Source organism: Struthio camelus, chromosome Z (genome assembly GCF_040807025.1).
Source record: "Struthio camelus isolate bStrCam1 chromosome Z, bStrCam1.hap1, whole genome shotgun sequence".
Taxonomy (NCBI): Eukaryota; Metazoa; Chordata; class Aves; order Struthioniformes; family Struthionidae; genus Struthio; species Struthio camelus.
The window spans coordinates 22,115,073-22,141,116 of record NC_090982.1 but is presented as its reverse complement, the minus strand read 5'-3'; the positions used below and the strand labels follow the sequence as shown (position 1 = coordinate 22,141,116).

The window sequence follows — 26,044 nt, the reverse complement described above, 5'->3', positions numbered from 1 at the left end:
AATTGAGCTTGAGGAGATTGTTTTTATATGTCTATTTTTTGTCCCTAATAAATGAATAGAAATATATCCTTGAGCAGTTTTAATATTTCTTCCAGTCCAGTTAGATAAAAATTGGAATTTTGGGGATTCCTGGTAAACTAAGTACTTGCTGTTTCCAAAAGGTGAAATGGTCTGTATTTGTTAATGCTGCAATTGAAAGTGCCTTGTTAACCCACTGAGGATGGGAGATGGAGAACAGGTGGAGATTTATTTTTAAAACACGCACATGACTTTGGAAAGAAGAGTGGCATCACATTTACAGAAGGAAGCCTCATCTGTAGAGGCTAGGAGCAGCAGAAAAGGAAGAGAAAATGGCATAACTTTTGTAGAGAGAGTGTTTTACCCACAGGAGATTAACATTGGCAGATTCTTTGGAAAAAAAAAGGCGATGAAGAAGATGTCGCTCTGCATATCTGACTGATAAAATATTTGGAACATAATCCCTTGCTATCTGAGTTTTGTCCTTTTTTGGGGGGAGGAGGGGTAGGGAGCAGTTTGAAAGTGCACTTAGTAAATATTAATAGAAGACAGACCAATTGAAATTGCATGCCGATGCAGTCTCCATGCTCTTTGGAACCTTAACCCTGGCTCACCGGTACTTTACAAGGACATCAGCATTACATAGATGTGCGGCTTTGACCCTGATTACTAATTAAACAGAGGGTGAAAGTCCCCTAATTCAGAAGCCTATTGAGCGACAGAACCATCACAGTGAATGTCCTTTGTATTTACAGGGACACAGATTTGCTTGATAGGTTGGAAAGGACTAGAAATAAAATAAATGTTATATAAATAATTGATTGGACTTGATTTGAAGTCTTCTGGTACAGCAGTGCAGCCACAGACAATGAGTAGTTCATGGATCAGTGGACTAGTGTTTTCACAAAAAGCTCCTGTTCAGAAGTTGTTATATAACGATATTTGATAGGGAGCCTCAAGGCAGCAAACAGATGAGGACAGCACCCACAAGAGAAGCTTTCTGTACACTTACTGTCTGTGAATAGGTTTGAGATTCTTCCACTAATGGAGTACCCGCTTGCAGGGACACTTCCTATTTTCCCTTCAATCGTGAGTGATGATCAATTCCCTGTAGAATTTTACAAATTTGTTAAGGAACTTTAGGCGATACACTGAAATGATATACTCAGATATCACCCATGAATATCCAAACTGCCAGGTCATTCTGGCACTCCTGAGAAACTGCTCTGTGAGCAAACAGAAAACAGTGGTCTCAGCTGAGGCTTAAAATTACTTTGCTTCAGCCATGGCCAGTAAAGCGAGCAGTAAAGCAGGCACAGGGAGTCTCTCAACTTGTATGTGATCTGCTGAGGGACATAGTGAAAGAGTAGTCTCCCATCTTTATGTTCAGGCACGGCATAGAATAGCCAAGGTTTCCTAGTTTTTATCACACGTAAGGCAGATCAGAAAGTCTCTAGGAGATCAAATGCAAAGACACAGGCACACAGCAAAGGCTTGTAACATATAGCAGCGTTTTGTTTGTTTTGCTGCTTTTTTTGGTAAAGAATCTTTTGTTTTTTTCCTTTAAAAGTAGGCAAATGCATTCAGTATCAACTGCATATCAGATGTCACCGGTGTCTTGTGACAGTATGTGGAGTAGCCGTGCTCCGCAGAAGTCTGCAGGCAGGTACTGTAGGCACAGGGGAGTAATATTAAGATCTATGCATAATTTAAAACAATAAAATTAAGCTTCCCTTAAGGAATGCCATTCTCCTTTTTTTTTCCCTCCCCAGTTACTGGATATCCCTAGCAGTCGGTTTTCTTTCCCATCCACTGTCATTTTCCAGGATTTTTATGAACATAACACAACAAATTTGCAGTGCCAGGTCCTGCTTTTGTGTGGAAACCAAACTCTTTGCCTCATTTAATACAATCAGACTGTTTTAAAACCAGCTTTGGCTTTTGCCCTTCACACAGGACAACACTAGGTCGACGACATTTCAGGATAACTGTTTGGCAGCCATTTTAGATACTGCCTGCGCTGAGAGCTCGCTGGCTGCCAAAAATTGCAGACGCTCTGTGCCAAAACACTCTTGGCAGTAGAGATAAACTTTGCAGAGATACACAGTCCAGAAATATCTTATAATTACAAAGCGCAGGGGGCAGAATGTTTTTACAATACAGCTGTGCTAATGTAAACATTTAATTTGGCAGCCTTCTCCACCCACTTTTCAATTAACCGGGTTTATGCAGATACTTTAGGTCTGTAATAAACTTTATTGCTACTTCTCTTAGAGTACAGTTTATGAAACACAGATTTGAAGTATTTTGGGGGCTTTCTATCCGTTTAGCAGGGCACATTGAAAATGTTAGGCGGTCATAAAGGGGAAGTGTCAATTCCTGCTTTAAAATGCCATAGTTTTGGTTTCACTGGAAGCCTTCACTTTAAAAATATATATTAATTGGGGCCTGTCTCCTTTGGTTTATCCCAAAGCAAGTAACAGGATATTAATAGAAAGAAGTGAAATCACTTAAAGAGCTACAAAAGGACATTTGTGTTGGTGATCATTAGAAAAGACAAATGTTCCCAGCATTACGGAATGGTATTACAGAGAACAGTTCCAAACAACAGTTCTTACGGATATAATTACAATAATTGTGTGATAGCTGTGGTAATTATTCGTACAGAGTAAAAGAAAAATAATTTCCCATCTCAAGCCTTATTCAGCCTTAGACATGCAAAAGCAGCCAAAGATCCTTTTCTGCAAACTTCAAAATGCTGGAGGTTAGAAGATTTCAAAATGAAATGAGCTAATTGACTTTGTGAAACTGGTTAATGTTTTATAATATACGAAGACATATTAGATCATATCTTTCCACTCAGTATGAGATTCATTAAAGTAACTTTCTCTGCTTCCTGTATGCAGTTTTGGGGAATGAAAAGCTTTGGTGTCGCTTTGAAAGGCCAAAATACTGATGGGAGCTCTTTGTCCTGGGAGAAGTCACACCACCTCAGAGGGACTGTCCCTGCTGTGGAGGGCTCTGTGTTCGAGGTCGTGGCACAGAAGCATGCTTAAATTACCATTTTCTCCAGGGATGAAAGACTTTGAGATTCGAAGGACCAGTTCAGTTTGGGCAGGCTGAGGAGTGTGGACAGATTGTATTTATTTGAAAGTATATTGAGACTTCTCTGAAAGTATATTGAGACGTTCTAGTCGTGAAACTCGGACTGGAGTCCAAGAGACGGCTATCTTGACAGCTTTTGTTTTGGCAGTCGTGTCTGCGGGCTGGGCCACGCTCCCTCGGCGGCGGCAGCGGCCGCGGAGGGAAGGTCCCGACCGTGGGTGGTCTCGCAGCGGTCGGCCTCTGCCCGGCTCAGCCGCGAGCTGGGCTTTGTGCCTATCTGTGGCCAGGCAGCAGCAAGGTGAGGCAGGATGACCCCTGGTGAAGGGCACCCAAGTACCCTCACGTGTATTTTCAGCTGAAGTGCAGAAATGTGCTGGGAACTGGATGGAGGATTTCTGCTTTAGGCTTCAGTTGAGGGAAAGAAAGAGGTACAAATAGATACAAGGCGCAATGCTGTGAGCATGGCTGAAAACGTAAATGTCCGGGAGGGTTATAAATGGGTGTGCTATGGCCCAAAAGCAGGTGAGTGAAAAAAGCTGCCTGAGTTTCTTGTGAAAGTTTGATTCAAAATGTGAGGGAGAAGTTGTCCAAAAAAACCCCAAGATCCTCTTCCAATTGATTTACCCATTCCTAATTTTAATTTTAAACGTATTTCTGAATGTTCTGAAATAAATGCAATTAAGGTCATAATGACTAAAGAATAGCAACAGCGATTAAATACCATGTTAAAAAGCTAATAGAAGAATTTCAGCAAAACTCCCATGTTAAAGTCCTACTGTCATGCTAGTATCTGGTTATGAGGCTATTTCTGTCCCTGCTGCTGTCATGTATTAGATTACAAATATATTCTGTAAGGGTGAGAATGTCGTTTATGGATAGCATCTCACAGACTTGATTACTGGAGGAATTCAAAATACTTCTTGCCTCTCCTGATCACAGGAGACTTTCTTAGACGTTTAGCTTAGGAAGTTGTAACTACTTGTAATTAAGTGTTGTAGCCTTACCCTTTCTCCCAAGGAATGGATAAATCAATCTTTTTGATAAATTGAAATTATCTAGCTGTTTTTGTTAAGTGCTGTTCCCTTAATTAGAAGCAGCTCGATTGTTCAGAGTTGTTGCTGTGGTTAGAACGTGAGTGTAGCAGAGAACAGAAATGCCTTTAAGAGTAAAATGCTAAAAAGTTTTAAAAAGACTTTGGCTATTTCATAAGCAGTAAGTATGCAGTTTGGTGACCTCTAATAGTTTTGAAAGGATCTCTGCAGGGTGATCGTTCTTCTCTACTCCATTTGGCTGCTGAAGTCTCTGAGAATGCTGATCACAGTGCATAGGGAACATTTTTATTTTTAAAAATGACAAATTGTGATTCCTTGATGTTCCTCAAAATAAAGCATGTTGTGAAGATAGTAAAAGCACTCGGGGTGGAAACCTTACCCACAGCAAAGTCTGATGCAACCAACCGCCTCCAGCCCAGGGGTTTGGGAGAGTGCAGAGAGAGCAGGAGACCAGTCTTCTGGTCTTGGCCTGAGGTCTCATCCCAAATCAGAGAGTTGAAGCTGGGTGTTCACCCGATGTTTGGGGAAAGGTATGAAGTTAGGTAGTCCTGCTCTCATAATGTATATTGCGCTGTGTGACAAGAATTAAAAAAAACCCCATCATTTCTAAAGATGTAAACTCAGTTTGGCACCATTGGTCATGCGCTGCTGTATCCTGGGGTGTTTGGAAGCTTGGATACCCCAGGAGTGGGGAGAGGAGGGGACAGAAAAGGGACATGTGCAGTGGGGATTCCCTGTCCTGGCATTGTCTTAGCAGATTTTTTGAGGAAGATGTTGAAATGAATATTCCGAGAGCAAGTTTTTAACCTGCCAGTCCTTACAAGCTAGTAACAGTGCTGCGTCAGTTCTTTGGGAAACACATAAATAAGGACAAATGAAGTATTCCCCTGTACAGTAGAAGATGGTTTAAATAGATTAGGTTCTGGCATCGCACTTAAGTTTATCAGGCATTTAGTGTTTAGGATGTACAATACAGCCATATGTGACTTGCCAACTATCTGGGCTTCCCCCAGTGTTTCTGGTTTGGCAATGAGGTGGTTTTTCACCCTGTTGAAATACTGACTGCCAAGGAGACATGGCCAGCTTTCTGCTTCCTGTCTTCCTCTTTGTCCTGGCTTAGCCTTCACTGTGGCTGCCAAGTCACAGATGCCAAAAGCTTCTACAAAAAGGTCAAGCAACTAAGGCTTGAAATCACCTATGCCAACATTTGTATTTTCTTTCTATTCTCCTGTATTCAGCTAAGTGAAAAGTATACAGAACATAACTGCAACAGGAGTATAGAACTTTTTTGACAATAGATATGTATACACTGCAGTTCTGCAAACTACTCACAGACACAGCGAACAGTAAACATTTTAAGAGGAACTCTGATTAAAGTTCAGTGAAATGTGAAGTGCTAAAGTTATGTAATAATCTTTTTTTTTTTTGAAGATTTACAGCCTCTCTCCTCCCCTTCCATCCCCACCCCTGCAATTTCTTTTACTTACTTATGCAGTTATACTGTATTTGAGAGTCAAGTTCCTTTAGAATTTGGTACCACATATCTTTGCAGTTGAATCTGCAACATCGTTAATGTCTGTGACTCTTTTGTAACTACTAAGAAAATGTAGCTTAAGATAATATTTAAACCTGGAAAGTTTTAATAATGAATGTGTTCTGAACCTGTTCAGCACATAAAGTTCATCAATGTATATCTGAAAACTTATTAGATGGATACCTGCCCTGAACAGTGTTCTACATTTTTTTCCCCGAGATTGAATTTGTTCCCTTCATTTTGGTTCAACTTCTCTCTACTTTGTGAAGATGAAGTAGGAAATTATGTCTAGCACTTTTATTTCTGTAATGCTTCTTTTCATGGCTATGATATTTACCAGGGCTTTCATTTCTTGGTTTTGGAATAAGTGCTAAAGCTGATAATAGTAGCCATAGATGCATCGTGACTGTGGGCCTTGTGCTGTAAAGTCGCGTGATTGTAGGGGGAATGATCTGTTCAGATGATTCATCAAAGCCCAGGTTGCAAAGCACAGCTTCATGTTTCAGTCCGTCTTCACAAGAGGCAATTTGCTTTATTCATCATCTACTCAGCCTCTCCCCTACCTCGCACATCTTTAAAGAGAGGGTGTTCTTTTAAAGTAACAGCAATAAGCAAGAGAAAGAAGAGGAAAATTTCAGGAACAGTCTCCTTTATAATAAGCGGTGTTTGATTATCTGTCTCGTATGCAGCTGCCTAACAAACCTGTACAGTTCTTAGTGGTTTTCAGTCTGTCGAATTAGAAGTATTCTTTTGGACATACAGATCCTGTTGCAAGGTTGAGGAATATTTGCAGGCATAGGGTGACAGCAGAAGAAAGCTTGAGAGACACTGTGAAGAGGTGGTAGTGAAAGGAATAGGTTGTTGGGTCTTAGTTCATTTGAACAGGTGGTTGTAAGTTATCTTAGAGTAAATCTTTAACAATTTCATATCCAGCGTTATTCCTGAAGTTAATTATGCACCTAGATCTTGGGTAAAAGGATTGCCAGTCTCGTTAACAGAATAGTGGCGTGCTTCCTAGAGTCAAGCATTGCACATGGACAACCTCCCGTAGTGCTACACGCACAAAGCCACATATTCTGAATTCGTTGCATACCAGGGAGTAATCTACTCACATGTATGCCCTCTGCTCCTAATAAAGCAAAGAAAAATCCTCTATAACTGTAGATGGCATCAGCAATTGTTATTATTACCTGTGTTTTCTGAAGGTGAATTGGCTGTCTCTATCCCTCCAGCTGTACTCCACTAGCTTGTGATTTATGCACTGCTAACTGTATTTGCCTCCTAAGCAGGGAGTATTAGTGAAGGAGTTGAACAGTAATCCAGTTTTGTTTGTTGGTGAATGTTTTGGATGTTCTTCAGTGCCTGGGTGGGGATAGTTATTTTCTCATGAAGCTGAAAATGAAACATGGGTGCACAGTTACCACATTTCACAGAGTGCTAGCTTAATTTTGTGGAGTCTTTCAGGAAGTAGTCTCCTGGGAGCGCCTGAAATCAGCAAGATGATCTTGATGATTGCTACTGTTTATTTTGTGACCTTAAAATTGACTCATCAGCCCTGCAGAGGGAAAGACTGTAGGTATATTTATATGTATTCAAGAATTCAGCTCTTTACTACTTCAAAACTACTTCAAACTAAGTGATTTCCCCTGCAGATCAGCAACCTAGTATTTACTGTTAACAGGGACTGAATGTATGTAGCCATGCAACTGAAGCGTCTTCAGTCTGTACAGGCTGTTAAAACCAGTATTTAATCGCTATAAGGAGACGTTGGTCTTTCCCACCCATTTTTGCAGATTTCAAGATAGTAAGTGGTTTGTCATTTGGGCTAAGAACTTACCTTTCTGGTAATATAAACCATTTGGGTGTTGGTCATGGGCTCTTGAACGGTGAAAGGGGAAATATATTTCAGCAGTCTGCAAGAATGCTTTAATGAAGTACGGAAGCATAGGAAAAGTATGTTTTGTCGTACAGTCCAGTTATGCCCATTTACCATGGTTCTCCCCTACTAATCATATGGGAACATATGGTTCGAAGAGTTTGCCTCGTAACCACACCTCTTCTTATGCCCCATAGTCACTACATTTCTTTTTAATGTCTCATTGCTTAATAAATGCTATTTCTTAACATGTGATTTTTATTATACATGTTTAGCCTCGTCTTTATTTTTTTATTGCGGCAACATACTGATTACATTTTTTGCATCTGTTGATTATTAAAAAGGACTTATGCTAATAAATTTAGGAAGGCAGCTATCATCTCTTTTTGTTCTTGATGTATGCCTTTGCTCAAAGTTTCTCATGTGATTACCTGTGATCTCCATGAACTCATGAACTAACTTGAATGAGACTGTGACACATAGTTTGACGTGGTATAGGTGAGAGATCCCCAAGCTAGCTGTGACCAAGCCATCTTATGTGTGGGAAACAGCACAGCCATGTAAGCTTGACAGGCTGCTGAGACTCATGATTTTTTGGACTATGTCCTGTATGCCTGCACATACGGTCTAACAAACTGCGGTGACCTGTAGACTAAACCCGGTATAAAGCTTTACTTTTTATTCTTATTGTCATGGCAGTCTGTCTTCATGTGCTGTTTCCATCTCCTGAATGCTTACATCATGCTGCTATCAATCGCTATGCATATGGAAGCGATTTGATTTGATTCATTTGATTAAAATAGAAGAAAGGGGCCATACATTAGTGCTAGTATTTCCTGGGGGGACACAGATTTTTAAACTTAGAGCAGACAAACCAGCTTGGGATGGAGTGTGTTTTAACTTTGTTATATGAACTTAATTTTGAACAATTGTGTATGTAGGAAGGTAAATGGCAGACTTTTTGGAAACTTGGCCAAAAAATTAATGCTGGCGTATTCTTAGTTTCCTATGGTTGTTTTGCTGCTGATGGAGTTGTCTGCTGCCAGTCCTGACGTTCCCTAGCTCTGCTTCGAGCAATTCATGATATTGCTTCCACAGATCCCTGCCATGAGAATCCCTCGTTCTGCTGCTGCTTGTGGAAGTACATTGGTGCCAGTGAAAGCCTCGTGTGAAAAGTGTTTGTTTCAATGAAGTCTGTCATGCTGAGCAGTTTGGTTATGACAACCCAGAATGTCGTTGTAAGCACTAGAATCAGAGGTCTGGACACGCAGGTTGGTCGTCTCTGAGCATGTCGTTCTCTGGTATACCTACTCATGACTCAGGAAAAAGACATGGTTTCTGTTCGTGACCCCATGTGTATTGTGGACTTTACAGCCTCACTGTATGAAGTGGAGATGCAAAAGAGGACAGGAAAGAAACTGAATGCCGCTCTGTGCTCTGCACCAGAGAGCTCAGCTGTGTCTCAGCCTGAGGGTTTAGGCAGAGATGGGAGTGAAAGGAAAAAGAAGGGATACATTGCTATTGAACAGCTTCAGGCTGGAGATGATTTGGAGCAAGCCTAAGGCAGGCTGAAGAGCAGGCTTCTTTCTTTGCTGCATCCTGGGGATCACAGCCTTTTGTTTTGGGTTTTGGGCTTATTTTGGTTTGTTTTCTTCAAGTGCGAGGTGTGACTAGTGGGCATTCTGGAAGGCTTGCCTGTCAGTCACACCCACTGGGTGGAGAAACACAGCCCTAGGCCAAGGCGAATTTCATGAGAGAGTTGGATTTTCTCATGTTCTTGCTGCTACTGATATCATACTGCTGTGCTGAAAAGACTCTACTGTTGTTCACATTTTACTTTTAAGTAGACATTAAAGGGATATTGTTTGTTATTCAGATGTACAACTTCCCCTGGAAAACTGTTTGAAAACATAAAAAGCTTTTGGGGCTTAGGAGATTTGCTTTCTATAGCTGTTCATAAAGCTAACGATTATTGTATAACTAGCCAGTGGGTCTCATTTGTGTTTCAGTGCAATTATTAGCAATTGCATGGAAATTTGAACGGAAAGCCTGCTGAAAAGGTAGGCTGATCAGAGTGAAGTCTAGTCCTGAGATTGCACCTTTTCCCAAACCAACATTAGGTCTCTCAAACAGCACAGACAGATTGACTTCACACTGCTCTCAAGTGTTCAGCAGCAACCACAATGAAAGAGGCTGAGTTTGAAAGGTAGCTGCAAGAGTATGTTTTCAGAAGAATGCAAGTTCTGTGCGTATATGTGGAGTGCAGGGGAGGAACAGCCAGAGGGAGAAGAAAAGCAAAAGCTGAGAAGTTTGCAGTTTTGAGTTAAAGCCGTTTCATATGCTGGAAATCTGTCATAAAAGGGTTTGGCGTAATTGCAGTATGTACACCCAAACTCTTGTGCAGCGCTCCGTGTCTCACCTAACTCCTTCATGTCAAGTGAGTTTAACCTATTTATCCAGGAAAAATAGAAAGGAGAGCTGTCAGCTTTTCTTGGGTATTTACTATGCATGTGCAGAAATCGCAGTACTTGAATACACATAAGATGTTGAACAGAATCTTGAACCTGCTGTGTACATTCATGAGGGGGGAATAATGGTTAATATTGTCCCCCGAAAAAGGTAAGTATAAGTATATAAGAAACTGTATTTTTCTATAAAGTCTTAAGAAAAATCTGAAAAGTTTCTGTAAGAAAAGTTGTTGTGAAAGTGCTGTTTTTCACGTTCATTTGTGTGCTTCTGGTGCTTCCCAAAGCATTAGAATTGCCCCTCCACAAAGCCCCATACCGTTTGATTTATACATAAGAAAACCATGATGCTATATGCATTTATAATTTCGGTACACACAGACGCAGGGACATGGGCAACCAACTTACTAAAAAGGAAAGAAGTGTTTGGGGTAGTTGTTGTGTTATGTCTTTATCCAGCTGGGTTTTTAATAAGAATGCCATTCCTGCAGCTCCAGGAGACATGGTGAGTGTCTGAAGTTCCTCATTCTGGGTTCATGTCTTGGCTGTTGGGTGGTGAAGCGCTTTTTCCTCTCTGCTGCAACTGAAACTTGAGTTTCTGTTGTAGTTTCAATAAGCTTGTACATGTTTGCTTAACTCCAAAGACGTAGTAGATTTCTCAAGGTCCTGTTGTGGTGGAACAGTGGTAGGAAAATAAACCTTAGAAACTCTGGATGGTTAAATAACATTCCAGGCACTGGCAAGTTACCAGGTCCAGTGACAGTTTTTTGCTGGCACAAATTCTAAGTTGTTGGCTTATGGCTTATGGTTTTTTTTTCCTTCCTCTACTTAATTAACACTTAATTTTTATTCATGCAAAACAAAACCTCAAGCCATGCAATAAAAATAAAAACTTTGGAATTTGAATCCATACATCTGTTTTTTAGATAAAAAGTACTGTCCTTTTTACGAGGATATAATCCTCTTAGGTACAAATGACTAAGACGACTTGCATCAGCTTTAGTACGTAAGTTGAGGTACAGACAGCAAAAGCAGCCTCTGCTGCATACTGAATGAGAAAGCACATTTTAAAATCTTAATCCCAAACTGTAGTTTGCATTGCACCTTTATCTGAACGTTTCACCTACGTAGATGATGCTAATTCATTAGAAATTAACAGAAGTGAGGGACATGTGGACATGTAACATAGAGCAGAAGTTACAGAATTACAAAGCAGATGCTTTCATGTAAAAGTCACAAAGTGACAGCTGAGCTTTTTTAATAGTCTTGGTCCAATATGACTCCAGCAGCAGTACAACTGCGAATAGGGAGATGGAGAGTCTGTGAGGAAAATGTTCTTAAAAATTGCTCTTTTTAAAAGTAGAATACAAGGTTTAAACTGGAATACTTTTTGGGCATGGCTACATGGTTTAAAAAAGAATTGCTTGCCTTTTTTGCAGAAAATCTCTCCAAAAAAACAAAATAGAGTTTGTCATGTGTGCTTCTGCATTTTAATAAATATAAGATTAGGTACTTCTAATTTTTACTTATCATAATAGACCAAAGGAGACAGACAATCAAGACATTGATCAGGGCTGAAATATTTATTTGGTCAATGTTACTTAAATATTTGTTATCTGTTCTCATTATCTATTTATTACTGATTCACGTATTAAGTGCTGGAAAATAAGCGTGGTGGCTGTTTGCACACATGCAATTCCAGTCAAGCTTTTGGACCACTAGTAGGAAAAAGTGGGGTAATTTTCTCTAGCCCTTCTTGTGCTTTGCCTACTCGGTGCCTCCTGACATGCCAAAAATCTGGTACCTTTATTCTCTCTTTTCTCATAGTTAGGTTTTTTTTTTTTTTTTAAATAGTGTATTTATGGGATAATAGACAGGCAAAGCAGCATATAAGTATTTTATCTATGAGTTTTTAGACTATGACAAACTAAATCCACTATATGTAGAGTATGGTAACATAACATACAAATTTTATGATCTGAGACATAGCTTTCATAAACTTGATCTTTTGTTAAAAATACTTTACTTAAGAATACATGAGACTACAGTATTTCCTGTGAGTCTTCTCTTCTCTCACCTCTATTAGATGTAAATTAATATTCTCACAAATTAAAAATTACGGATGGCATCAATTAGCAACCTCAAGAAAAGAAATACTTACCAGTGTATGGGGAGCATGGAGTGCATTGGAAGATAACACCACGTTCTTCTAGGGTCTTTTGTTAGTGCATTCCATTTTCTGTTATGCTAAAGATCATGTTTTATCACCAGTCATAGTGCTGAAATAAACTGAAATGAAAATGTATGGTATATAGTTGTGATACCACTGTGCATCATAGATCAAAATTAGAAGATGCTTAGGAAAATGTTTCAGTATCTAGAAATACTACAGTGATACTCAGGTTGTCAAAAACATAACAGCTTTTTCCTCCTTTTTTAAAGAAAATATTAATTTTCCTAAACACGTATATACTTACTGGCAGGGCCACTGCATCATGCTGCTCTTAGCTGGCTTGAAGAAATACTAAACACTAAAGTGTTCCCACCTAATTCTGGAGTTTCTATGGTTCATAAGAAAGAGGCATTTTAGTTTAGTTGCTATTTATTTTCCCCAATTAGCAGATAGTGTGGTCCATACTTAGCATTTCGGGAGATCTCTCACTGTAGAATAACAGAGGGGCCTCGAGAGCCTCTGTTAATGTCTGTAAGCTGCTCTCTGGGTTCTTGGGTAGGTGACCTTACAGCCTTGCAAAGCAGTGTATGAGTGTTAACATTTTGGAAGACTGAAGAATCTGGCTTTTAACACTGTGTATTTTAATGGGAGATACAATGTAGTTAGAAGAAAAATGCAGTTCTAGGCTATGATATCTGTTGAATAGGGCTTTCTTTTGTGCTTTTAAACTGTAAGTAATTTCCCATGAAGATCTTCATCTGAAGCTCACTGGAGCAACTTTCCATTGATTTTAAGACCCTCTGGCTGAGATCCCTTATGAAAAAAACTGATTTTTTTTCGTGGTTGTGTCATCATTATTCTGTGCCTAAAAATATTGCCTTTTGTAGCGGAAAACATTTTATCTCTGTGGACCCTTGTTACTTTACTGCCCTAAAATGCTAGGAGAGGATGAAATCCTGGCTCTATGGGAGTCAGTGGTAAAATCTCTGTTGATTTCTATGAAAGCAGGATTCACCCTGTTGTTCTTAGATACATTGCATGAAAATGAGGGTTGTTTTTTGTATTTCACAACATAATGAAATGGACAATTTATTAATTAGCTGAAGATGTGTGCAAGAAAATGTCTATTCTTTATGTGCAAATACAAACTTTTTCATTACTACAGTACATCGTATGATTTTTTTCTTTTCTAATCCCCCAACTTCTTTTCTACCTTCTGCCTTTCATTTTCTGAAGAATCTATAATGAAAGCCTTTTTATACCATAAAGTAAAAGATTTCTTCGTTTCCAAGAACAATTTCTGAATGTTTCTGAGTATAGATAGCATCCATAGTATCTCACAGATGGATAAAATTAAACATTCATATCTCATCTTTTCCTACTGAATCTTGCAAGTTTTGGAAAGAAACTTCATTCTTTCACATTCGTCCACATGTGGCAAGATACCTCTGTAAATCTCTTCTTAAAGTGCATGTCAAAAAAGAGCTCAACTCTTTTTGGGAATGAGAAACATTTGTTTCAGGCCATGAAAAAATATAAATCCTTTACCTTAAAAATGTGTGTGTGTGTGTGTGTGTGTGTGTGTGCGCGCGCGTGTGCGCGCGCGCACATGCACACGTGCGTATATGCATATATATGTGTGTGTATGTATGTACGTATGTATCCCAGGCACAACTTAACGTATAACACAGCTGGGGAAAGTTGTTCAGTTTCCAAAAAGAGCAACATATGGTGTATATAAATTGAATAAGGAATATTTTGAATAAATAAGTGCTGTGATTTATTTTACATAAACAAAAGAGGGAATTTAAATTAAAAAGATAAATCTGTGCATGGAACATAAAGCTGAAAAGCTAAGTATGCTTATTGCTATTTTGGTTCTAATAAGTGTTTCTAGGTCCTTGAATTTCTTTCAACTATATGAAAACTGGATTTACTCCCAGAGCTCCACTTCTTAACTAGCGCATTTTAAAAACTAAACAAGGGCTGAGTCAGTTAATTAATTTAAATGAGATTACAAATCAGAAACACATTACGTAATGTTGATTTAATTACCATTTTTTATTTACCTAATTAAAAGACTCTGAAGAAAAGTTAACAGTCCTGACAATGGCCAGTTTGGTGACTTGGCAGTGGCAGGTTTGCGCTGCTGATAAAGCAGGAGGTGAGCCTGGGAGCCAGCCGTGACCTCTCCTGCTCGAAGTGCCCCAAGCGTCAGGCGCTGCTGCTTCCTTCCCTTCGGGGCTAGCCCAGAGCTGGTGCTTGAGGTCGCTGTCCCACGTTCACCGGGCCAGTGCCTGGGCACCCTGCAGCCAAACGCTGTGCCACCATGCTGCCCTCGCCATGCCGGCCTTGTGCACCTGCCTGGAGAAGACACTGGGGTTCTTGCAGGGGTGTCAGTCGTGGGCAAACTCGTCTGTTCCTGGGGCGTGTGAAGGAGTGCAATGAAATGGGACTGTCAGCCACTGAGTAGTTTTTGCCGTGTCCTCACTCCAAAGTCAACAGGCTCAAACTGAAATTTGAACATATCCCAGCTTCTGTCTCCCAAGCAAGCTGTCTCAGATTTAAAGCACCTCCAAACCGTGTTGCTTATGAAGCTGGGGAAAGAGGTGAGGCTTCGTCCTGCAGTGTCTTCTCACAGGGAGGCCCTACTTATTTTTGGAGGTCTGCTTTGTGTGAAATGTGGCTCATACCACAAATCTTGAGCTATATCTCATAAAGAAAATGGTTGCAGTCACTGTTTTATCATACTTATGCTGTTAGCCAGAGTCTTCAGGAGAAGTAATTCCTTCAAGTGTCTATGAGAACGTGAAGAAATAAATCCCCCCTAAAGTTAACATACTTCCAAAAGGAAGGGGTGATATTTACAGCTATTCCACTGCCTTCTTCATAGTATCGTTCCAGCAAAACTTAATACAGTACAACACTATTAACTTGTTTATATCATAAACAAGCTAAGATATCACTACGGTTGGTGTAAATGGTGCTCATAAAATTATATAATAATTTAGAGTCATCAGACTGGTTTCTTATAACATCTTAAAAGATGTTACTTTTTCGAAATGAAGTTGTTAAAAGTCCACTCAGTTGCCTTTACAGGGTAAAATGACATAGGAACTAGAAAGTAAATGTGTAATCAAATTAGGAAAATAATAGTTAACAGTAATCTTTACAAGTACACAGATGGAAGAATATGTATTTGCTTTATGTAGTTTTGCTGACCACATTGTTTGCCTCTGTGGGGATGAGGTTATACTGCTTGTTTATTGCTGTGGATTCTTCCCTGCCATGGAGATGCTCTGAGCTGTCAGGCTCTGAAAGATGGACGGTTGCATGTGGAATGGATTTTCCTGCTGGGGACAGCCCAACAGTGGAGCGAGCCAGGTTGTCTTGTCTCCATCCTTGGAGGTTTTCAAGCTACTTTTTACCGAGGGGGTAAAGTCCAGAGCGACCTGGGCTGCCCCTACGGCAGAGCCTGCTTTGACCAGGGCTGGACTAGGGACCTCCCAAGGTCCCTGCTGGCCCAAACGGTCCAGCGATGCAGTGATTTTCACTGGTAGGACTGCTGCACCCAGGTCTGCAATGGCTGGTGGTGAGGTAGCACTGCAGGATGACAGTCCGGAAGGCAGCAGCTGGTTCTTGTTCACGGTAGTGGCTCTGTCGGTTGTCGAGTCAGACCCTGTACAGGTATGTGAAGACTTGAACCGCATCAAAGTGATACATGATGTCAGATCTCCCTGTTCCTTGATCCTCCCCCACACCCAAATCACAGGACTATCAAAGAACAAGGCTGTATTTACATGATGGCAAATGATTAAATTAGTGCCTGTCAGCTGAGATGAACTGAGTGCAAAGGCTGTCTCTAGTCTGTGGAAAACCAAAAGGGGAATGTGTTCACTGAAATCAGTGAGGAAGTTTATTTGATTAGGGTGAGACCTGAGGAGAATCTGCTTATTTCTAGGACATGGCTGGAGAAAATAGTTTTTTTAAAAATAGATTCTGTCTCTATTTCTTTTCATGGACTTTAAAGTTGTACTAAGGCAGAGAGCCTTAAAATAAAAATATATTAATTCTATGATAGGGGGCTTAAGGGAAATATAGCAAAACTTACTTTTTAAAGAGAGCGTCTTCTCTTACTGGCTGCATAAAAAAAATTGGATCATCAAGGAATATTAAAAATCCCTCTGGAAGCTAAACTGGTGAACAGCAGCATGACTTTCTTGGCTTTACTGGGGTGTGCATTCCTCCTGCTGCTTTTTGTCAAAGGAGATGTTCCTCTCTGAGGTGTAAAAGGAGAGAGCGTCTTGTTGCTACTCCGATGGTGAATCAGCAGCTTTTTCCCCCACTCCCTTATGCAGCTGAGAATGATGAGTCATAACATGACCTTTCTCCCACTGACAGGGGAAATGGGCAGTTTTTTTTCACCACCAGTCATTTTTTCTTGACCTTGCCGGTAGTGAGAGTTGTCTATACCCCTAGACACTCATCAAGGTTAACCACTAGAACTGAAAATGTGGGAAACAACTCAGTATAAAATATACCAGCTTGTTGACTCATATTTTGTACTATCTTCTGAAAGAAGGAGTAATTTGAGGTAAAGATTTTAAATATCCTATTGGTGCTCAAATCGAACCACAAGAGGTTACATTGAGTATATCTCTAGTATTAGGGTTACATGCATATCTGCCAGAAAAAGATAAAAGGTTTAGTTGGACTGTTCTGGTATGAACTGCTCATCCATGAGGCAATGACTGATCAAGACTTCATCCATTGTCTTTTGGAGCAGTTAATTCCAAGAAGAGCAGATCAGAAGCTATGCTTGCTGTGGTTGTGAGACACATGCGAAAGTCTTTCCCTGGAAACGGTAGGTGTAGGTGAGCAAATAAGCAGCAAATAAGGATAAGTAATTCTGAGATCTTTGTAGAAGAATCTTTCCAAAAAAGCATACTAACAGTAAAATTTGAGGAGGAGTAAAATTAAAAAAAAAGTGAAAATGTAAGAAAATTTGTAGTTGGGAGAAACCTGATTGAAAATAGTGAAAATTTCAGGTCTGTCATATTTACATATGGGGTTTTATTTGCTGCTGATTGCATAGATTTGCTTAGAACTTCTGACCGAGAACATCTTTCTTTTATATGCGCAGAAGTATGTAGTGGTAAGATCGAATGCAAAGCCAGCGAGATAGACAATGAGTCTGGCTTATGTCTTTCTCCATCACACTGGAAGAAAAGCCTACAATTTCTGATGCCAGGGCTCAAGTTATTTACCAAATTAATGATCCTGTGTAGAAAAAGACAAACAAAGATTTAAAATATCTTACCATGTCCTCTGCTTCCTTCCTTTCTGTGACTTTTTTAAAAATGCTTCTTACTTTCCCTTTTAGAAAAGCTTTGTTCCAGTATCTCTTTTCATTCACTGTTCTGCGTATAAATTGTTGTTCATATAATTTATTCATATGATGATCATGGTTCTCTTGCACTTCGTAAGGCTATTTGCATCAAATCAAATCAGAAGAGTGTTTTATAATTACTGATACTGGTAAAAGAACCTGATCATCAGAGTCATCACAGTTTTGTGTCTTTCATCCCAGGAATGAGAATCTGTGTATTTTAAGTGAAGAGTTGCATAAATTGATTCTTCTATTCAATGTATAATGATTCTTCTCTTTCTTGATATTAGTGAGATCCCACTGGCAAATAGCAGCATCTACTGATCAAAACACTGTGAAAGAATCAATCTGTAAAAATCACGATTGATCAGTAGTTAACATAAAACGAAGCTAAGTCTGACTGGCAAATTATGATAATTACCCATCCGCTTATCCCTGTGCCTGGAAAATTCCATACTAAGTTTATCATATTATAATGTGAAAAAGAGTTGTTTTAACTAACATCCTTCATTAACTCCTGGTTTATGGATCCAGAAGGTTGCCATGTTGACCAAGAGAAAGCAGGACTTATGGCAAATTGCTGTGCAAACAAACATTCTTTACTTTTCACATTTTTGGATGAGTTTGAGCAGAAGAAAACTTTGAAGGCTGTCCTTTGGAAGGCCTTAGAACGTTAATCCAGTTTCAAATCTGTGTTATCCTAAACACTTCATTTCGCCACACATCTGCAGCAGTTTTATACTTGCACCATTGCTGTGTAAAAGGAAGCCCCTATGGTAATCTTATTTTAGAAAATGATATCTACTATTTGCAGAAATAAAGAATGCCTGTTAGAAGATTATTAAAGTTCATGCTCTGGAGGGTGAACCTCTTCTGATTGCAACACGGGAACAAAGACTTTTGTTCTGATGAAGGTCCCTATGCAGAAACATATCGTATTTTTAGCATTTCTCGTAGCTGGTGGAGCTTTCAGATTAATTTGATCTGATTTTTTGAAATGGTGTGCTGAGTCTTATCATGAAGAGATACAGGCATATAAAATGGATACGTATTGTTCATTGTCTTTCACAGAACTCATTCAGGCACTTCAGGAGATTTTCGTTAGCGCTGCAAACTAACTTATGAGTATAACCAAAAGGAAAAATCTGATCTGTAGCAGTGGCTATTGGTTGTTTAAAAGGGCTTTTTGTTACTTGTAAAGAGAAATGTGTAGTATGTTATTGATTTACTCAGGAGAGAATTACTTCCCGTGTAATAGTTCTGAAACTACCTAGTTCCTCTGCGCTCCAGAACTCTTGTTTATAATCAGTTTAGGATTTTATGGAAGCCTAGGCTTTAGCCGAATGTAAGAATACACGTGTTGTTTTATCAGCAAATAGGTTTATATATCTAGGAAGAGTAACAAAGTATTAGATCCAGAAAATATGAATTAAAATTGAGAGTTGAGGTTAACTTTACTTTCCTTCTGGGCTCTAGCCAAAAAGGATTAGGCATGGAAAAATTGAATTAAAAATAGGAGTTTTGATTTTTCCCTGTAACATCCTTCCTCTGCTTTCAGACTTTTCACAGCACATGTAGCAATATGCAGAAAAAGGAATTAGGTAATGAACTCACTGATAAATTGTTCCCAAAGGCCCTTTCAGGCAGAGGTCCCTTGTCCACTACCACCTACCGGATTTCTCGGGAAGATTCAGACCCTGAGACCAGCTATGATGATGGGAATCTCAAGCACCCTGGTTTCTCTGCACTGGGGCAGGTCTCTAAAAGTGCCCTATTTCAGAAATACCATGGGATGCACAGAATTTGATGGGGGCCTGCTTTTTGTTCTGCTTACGCTGCTTAGAAGAAGATAGAGGAAATTTCATGACGTGAAATTAGCTTTCCTGAATGCATTTTACTGTGTGCAAGAATCCTTTTTTTCTGAATTGAAAAATTTAGTTGTGTTTTTAATAGCATTGAAACTGGATTCTTGGTCTTCCAGAAGACCAGTTAGATCCCCAAATTCTCATCTTCTGAAATTCACATAATTCAGATGAATTCAGTAGTTCATCTGAACATAGTTCGAGTGAATGAGTTACAGGACGTAGAAGTATATTTCCTTAGAGAACTTCTCCCACATCTTCAGAGCTTGAATTCTGAGATGGATTTCTGTGTCAGGAAATACCTTCTGTAGGACCAAGTCAGTGTTAGCTTAATCTGTTTGGAAGTCATGTGTGTCAAGCCACGTTTGCTAAACTGTATAGCAGATGGTAACAGATTTTAATGAGCCTTGGGTAACAAGCGGAAAGAATCTTTCATTCTAGGTTAAAGGCTATATTAGCTTTAAGAAGAAGCGATGGGGATTGAGGGACCAGTATTCACTGATTTATGTAATTCTCTCCTCTCTTACCTTTTTTGCTTTAATTTAGCACTGTAGGCAGGAGAGTGAACTTTCAGTCGAGGACCCTGACTTAACTCTGGACAGTGGTGGGATCCATCTGGCAGTGCAGATTTCTGTAGTGATGCAGTTTCTTTGTGGTCCTGTGCTACTAAAGAGCAGCACTGTATTTTAAACTAATGGCAACTTCTTATTCAGATTATGAAACTGCTCCATTTCATATACCTGTATATAGAACAAATGATCATGGTTCATTTCATTTCTTACTTTCTTTGTGTAGAAGATTGTCTATCATGTTGCATTTTGTTGGTAGTATTTTCTGGCAGAATGTTATTGTGTTATTGGTGTGGGAATGCGGCAAGAAGTAGATATTTTTAAAAGGAGCAGTTTTCATAAATAGGGATCACATTTATTATCTAGTGTGTTAACATCAAATTGCATTCTTCTCCTGATTCATTAGGTGCATGTATCAAGAGGAGAATGCACTCTTTGAAGTCTGTGGGGTTTGTTTGTGTTAGTTTTTATGTTGCATTAACTTCCTTTCACAGCAGCTATCCTAACAGAACGTGAACACAAAGGCTGCACTGTATTAAAACAGACAGTCATATTTTCAGTCCTGAGTCTGCGGAAGCACTCTGTGCCTTTATGCTTTAAGGGAAGGGTAAAGAAACAGGATTCATCACCACAAACTCTGTGAGTTGCCTGATCTGGTACATCTTTCTGGTCATTGCATCAGAAGAGGCTAGCTCTGCTTGGCTGATTATGCAATATTATATTTGGGGGATGGAGGGGGAGGGAATGAAAAGGTACCCTTGTAGACGTGTTTACGCCCTGAGTATTTACCTGAATGACTCTCTTGTCCTTATTCAGTGATCTATGAGTTTCTCTTACGAGGATCGTTGCATCTTTGACAATGTTTCTGATTCTGTATAAATGGGTTACATACAGTGTGTTTGTTCAGTAATGCCTCCATGTAGAAAGGCAGGGGAATGACCTTTAAAGAACAAAGTTAAGTATTCGTTTAATACCAAAGGAGGGTATTGAAGAGTTGTGAGATACTTTCAAAACAAATTAGTAAAACACTTCTTTGATTTCTTTATAGATTCTGGACAACCAGGAAGTCCAAGCCACAATGATCCTGCCAAGAATCCACCAGGTAAATATAAGTTCCAGGACATGTGCAGTCTAACATTGTTTGAGAACAAAGATACTACTGTTAATAGCTAAAGAGAGCATAATTGGTCAGCAACCTATTTTGCACTGGTAAGTACGTATAAGAAGGACTAGCTGCGATTATTTTAGCTCTTTTGAAATGGCAGTGCCTCAATTGTAGTTTCACCAGGATTCATTTAATCTAAAGAATTTTTGCCTCCATTTGCTCATAGTTTTATGAAATTTGTAAGTGGTGATGGGTAGAGGCATGAGGAGACCATCCCAAACCTTCATAAAAATCTCCAAACGCTACAATTATTCATTTGTCAGAGACAAAACAAAATTACTCTCCCTTTAAAGTCTGTGACCTAAGTTGTCAGCTTCTTCTTACCTTTAATTTTATTTTATGCAGGCATTTTAAGATGTAAAAGTGTTCGATTTTTGTAAGAGCATATGAACTCACAGCAGTTTCTGAACACATTTTTAGTGGGTCATGCTAACAACATTTGGCTTTTTTTTTTTGAGAGGGAGAGATATCAGTGCTTTTATGGAAACAGTCCTATCAAGGATTCTCTAAAAATAAAAGATGCAAGAGAAAATCAGAACCAGACTTTGTCATTCCACACTATTTAGGCCAAAGGTTCTTTGTATTTTTGTGGATTTATCCTTCTAATAAATTGGACTATGCCAGTAAATCTTGTAAATCTTTGTTTTTTTATAAATTTTATTAGGGTAAGACAAATAAATGTGTCAGACTTCCTCATACTTCTTAATGAGTAAGGAGTGACTCCTGCCAGTGAAGCCATGTTGTATCTTCTCATTTCAGCTCTCAGAAGAAGTGAAAGTCTGAAATAAGTTGCAACTATAACTCAGATTCTTCTTTTTCTAAATGCTAAATGAATCACACTCTAACCAAGTAATTGTGTGATGCTGGGCCTTTAAACATACATGACAGTTTTCTGGGTCTGTTTTAACATTAGGAAAACAACCTGTGTTGTGATTATGCAGCTCTGTACGACAGATAGGATCAAAGTCATTCTATAAGTGTCGTGGACTATGCCGTGTGTGTCAGATGTGAATACTCAAAAGCGGGAGAAGCATCATAGCTCATTGTATAATGCAAAAAAATCACATGGCCTTTATAATATGAAAAACAGAAGTGAATACAGGAAGATTGCAGCTATGTTTTAGAGATAGGAGGGCAGAACAACTTCATACGTGTCAAACTCTTTCGGATTATTTTCTAACATGATTTTTTGCAAGGGATGATGCAGGTTTATATTAGTTTGAAATCATTTTTGGTGGGAGACTATGACGCTGTTTCTCACCAAACTCTGTGGGATGTATGACTAGGCTTTTATTTCTCTATTAAACAGATGACGTAAATTATGTAGCTTCGTGGTTTAAAAATCCCAAAGAAGCCACCACAGCAAATTTACACCTAAAACAAGCCTGAAGAATTTCCTCACAGATAATCATGGTTTTGCAAAACTTGGAGTACTGAGCTCTAGAGCATCTATTTTTGTTTTAAAATATCTCTGTTTGGAAGTGCAAGAAAAAAGCTTAATACATCACACCTTGTCAATCTGAAGAACCCAATCTGTAGATCTGAGAAGCTGAATGCAAAGTCTGGAGCCTCATTGTTACCTTTTTCCAAAAAAAAATATCCATTTTTAAAGTACAGTCTAACATTTGGGAAGTAGAGGCACATATTTTACCATTGAGGAGCATATTTTACCATTGACTGAGCGTAGCAGATACACTCATTGTATTTGCAAATACACTCACTATTTGCTTATGCCTTAGTCTCAGCTCCAGGTTATGCCAGACAGGAGTAAACCTGTTGCCAGCAACAGAGTCAAGGGGTGGGTAGAAGACAAATCCTACAGGCTTCCTTTTGCCTGCCCTATGGGGTGAGATCAGATGCCCCACGATGTCTCATGACCTCCAGTGTCCCAGGAGGAGGAGGGAGGTAGAGGAGAGAAAGATCTGTTTCTGGTTTCATCATGAAACTTTCTGCTTGAAATTTGATCATAACACTTTCTCATGCCTTGGAGCCAGTGCTGGCAGTATTATTCCTTTTATCTGATGCCAAGTGGGGACAGAAAATGGAAGCTGTGCCTTGAAACCCTTCATTTGAGCAGAGACAGGCACATAATTGAATGTCATCTGTCTGTTTGAGGATAGACGCACTTATAGCATTCTTCAGCCTCCCTATGCGATGCTGTCTTGGAGTTGAACTGGCAGGAAGAAAGCACCGAGGTTTGTGGGACCGCACAAGAGCAAGCTTCTGGGGCTGCTCAAGGGAACAAGAGGGACTCACACTCATTTAAGGCTGTCTGAGGAGAAGGTCTGCTGTCCAAGTCTTTCCTATTAAACTTCACATGAATCTTATTATTAGAACCAGGCTGTCAGTTCTGTCAAAGCCCCAGAGGATATCCACTCTGAGATTTGTTTCCTGTCTCAGGCCAGGAACCCTTGGGCTGGCAATGCCAGCATAGTCTGTTCCTGCATCGTGTTTTGATCTGAGGCTTGTGTATCGAGGAGCCAGGAGCCAGGGCATTGGCAAGGGATCGGTGCTGTTAGCACTTGGATGCCAATACCTTCACAAAGACGTTGCCAAGAAAAGGGAGGCTGAGACCTGAGTGGTAGCTGGCGAGGCTGCTGGTGTTAAAAGTGGGTTTTTCTAGGGCTGGCTAGACTACTGCATTCTTTAGGGTGTCTGGTAATTTGCTGTCTTAACCATGGGGGGAGGGTAATGTCACTTGCCAAACAAAAGAACATTAAGTGCACTTGCTGGAATTTTTTACAATAGGTTCCTAAAAATACACGGAATATTTTGATAGCATAATACAGTGTTAAGATGGTGTAGCTTGTGGTGGAAGTGGTATGTAGCTTTTGTAGCAAGATCCAGGGATAGCCTCCTCTTAAGTTTTGCTTGTCAGTAACTTTCATCTGGTATATTGCGAAGGAATGAAACTTTCTTTTCTGTAAGCTGGGCTGTAAAGGTCACTGCTCTGTAGGGGTTGGTAAGTAGGCTCCAGACAGACTGATGAACCATACGCAAGTGAGAGAGAGAAGAGAAGAGTTAAACGCTACTGTTGTCCAGATCAGCCACATAATATGTGGTCAGGGCGTTCATCTAAGCATAAGATCCCTGATCTGAATCAGACATGGTTAGATTAATCCATATCCCCAGCCTTGCTTCTCTGGAGTTGGTCTTTCCCTTGTATTTTCATGGGAAATTTTATTCTGGGAACCTATTCCGAAAAAGAACTGAATGAAATCACCATCTATTCATTTTTTCTTCTAATTAAAAAAGGTGTTGCCAAAAAGCTTGCAACTCGCCTCACCTATCTCTCAATATGCAAATCTTCCTTGCAGCTGTAGAGCCCCAAAGGCTTTTTTGAGCTTAAATAAGGGCCAGGAGCCATGGGCAGAACATTCCTTTGGATCAAGCCCTAAGAAATACGTAATAAATTTGCCTATATGACTGTTCTAGAAAGAAGTATTTTGGTTTTATGTTTTAGAATGTACACTTTCAGAAATAATCTCTTAGGAGTAACATGTGGTCTCAACCTTTGCACTCTTTTGAAAATGTAAAAAGCAAATGTCTTTGAGTTTTGAATCACTCAGGACACAGATGGTTTTGTTGTTTTACTGTATTAAAAGTTACCCTCTTGTGGATGGGGAATTAGCCCCCTAACTACTAGAAAAATAGAAGAGGAACTCCCTGGTCTCATCATTGTAAACAGCTTTTCTTCTGGAAGCAATGATCCCTTAGTAGCAGTTTGGGGAACCAGGCAGAATTATATTTAAACAAACATATATTCTGAGCCTTGCTCTTTCAGCATGGGAGTGGATATTCTGAAGTGCTTGCTGTTTTCCTGTATGCCTGCAGCCTTACCATCTCAGATAGCAATCTCCGAATAAAACAGCATTGGGCTTGGTCAGGGCTTGATTTTCTGTATTCTCCCTCTCCCAAATGCTCCAGGAGTTAGTAATGACAGTGATTGAGAGGTGATACTCTTCCTCATCAGTGTCCCAGCCCTGAGCCCGTTGGGGCGTTCTGGGGGCAGCGTGCAGCTGTGCTATCTCGACAGCCAGAAACCTGCATGGACCCTTTTACCAAGAATAGAGCTTTTGGCCTTGTGTCCCGGTTTGAATTCTGACTTTGGAAGTTGTTGCTGTCTGCCGATTTGAGATTATTTCCGAATTTACATTTGGATGCGCTATCCTTCTCTATGAAGCTAGTGAGTGATGGTGTCAAGCTTTTATAAATAGTGCTGCTTTTCATTTTTGATGCAGTTGTGTTCAATGGTGAGCATGCGTTTTTTTGCTTCAAAGCGTGCACAGAACCGATAGCTTACTACAAACTACTATGTCAAAAGTTAAGTTTCCGGAATCCTGCTTTGGCACCAGCTAATTCTTTTTTGTTACCACACAGTTCCTTAAATGTTAAAAAACAGTTGCTCCAACCTCTTTTTAACATCTTGGCTGTAGTTTGTACAGAACTTGAGGCCCTCTGGAGTGAAAGGCGGGATGCATTGTGCTAGATCCTCTTTATGTTTCTTGCTAGGTTTCAGGGCAGCACACCTCACACCTGATGGACTGCAGTACTCCATAATGAATTAAATTAAGTGTTTATCTTGAAATTACTGGGACATTCAAAGGCGTTGCTGTTTTGTTTATTAACTTGACAGTACTGAAAATCTATCTTATTTGTTTTTAATATCGGCACAGGCATCTTCTTAGGCCCTTACTGTGCTAAAAAGTTCAGTGTAGTCAGGGGATCTTTTTACAACATGTTTGTCCCCTGTCCCAGTTACAACATGACTGCAATTTGCAGGAAAAAAACTGTGGCTATGCAACAAGGTCAGAGACAATCATGTGGTAACCAAAA

The 26,044-nt window shown here is 39.7% G+C and overlaps 1 protein-coding gene across 3 annotated transcripts in view; it reads left to right on the top strand.

Annotated features, from left to right (window-relative positions):
- NFIB (nuclear factor I B) overlaps positions 1–26,044 on the top strand; it is a 174,279-nt gene that overhangs the window by 78,533 nt on the left and 69,702 nt on the right. For all 3 annotated transcript variants that reach the window (XM_068928890.1, XM_068928891.1, XM_068928892.1), the window contains exon 3: positions 21,092–21,145. In XM_068928890.1, the coding sequence (XP_068784991.1) occupies positions 21,092–21,145 (54 nt within the window). The remainder of the gene's footprint in view (positions 1–21,091; positions 21,146–26,044) is intronic.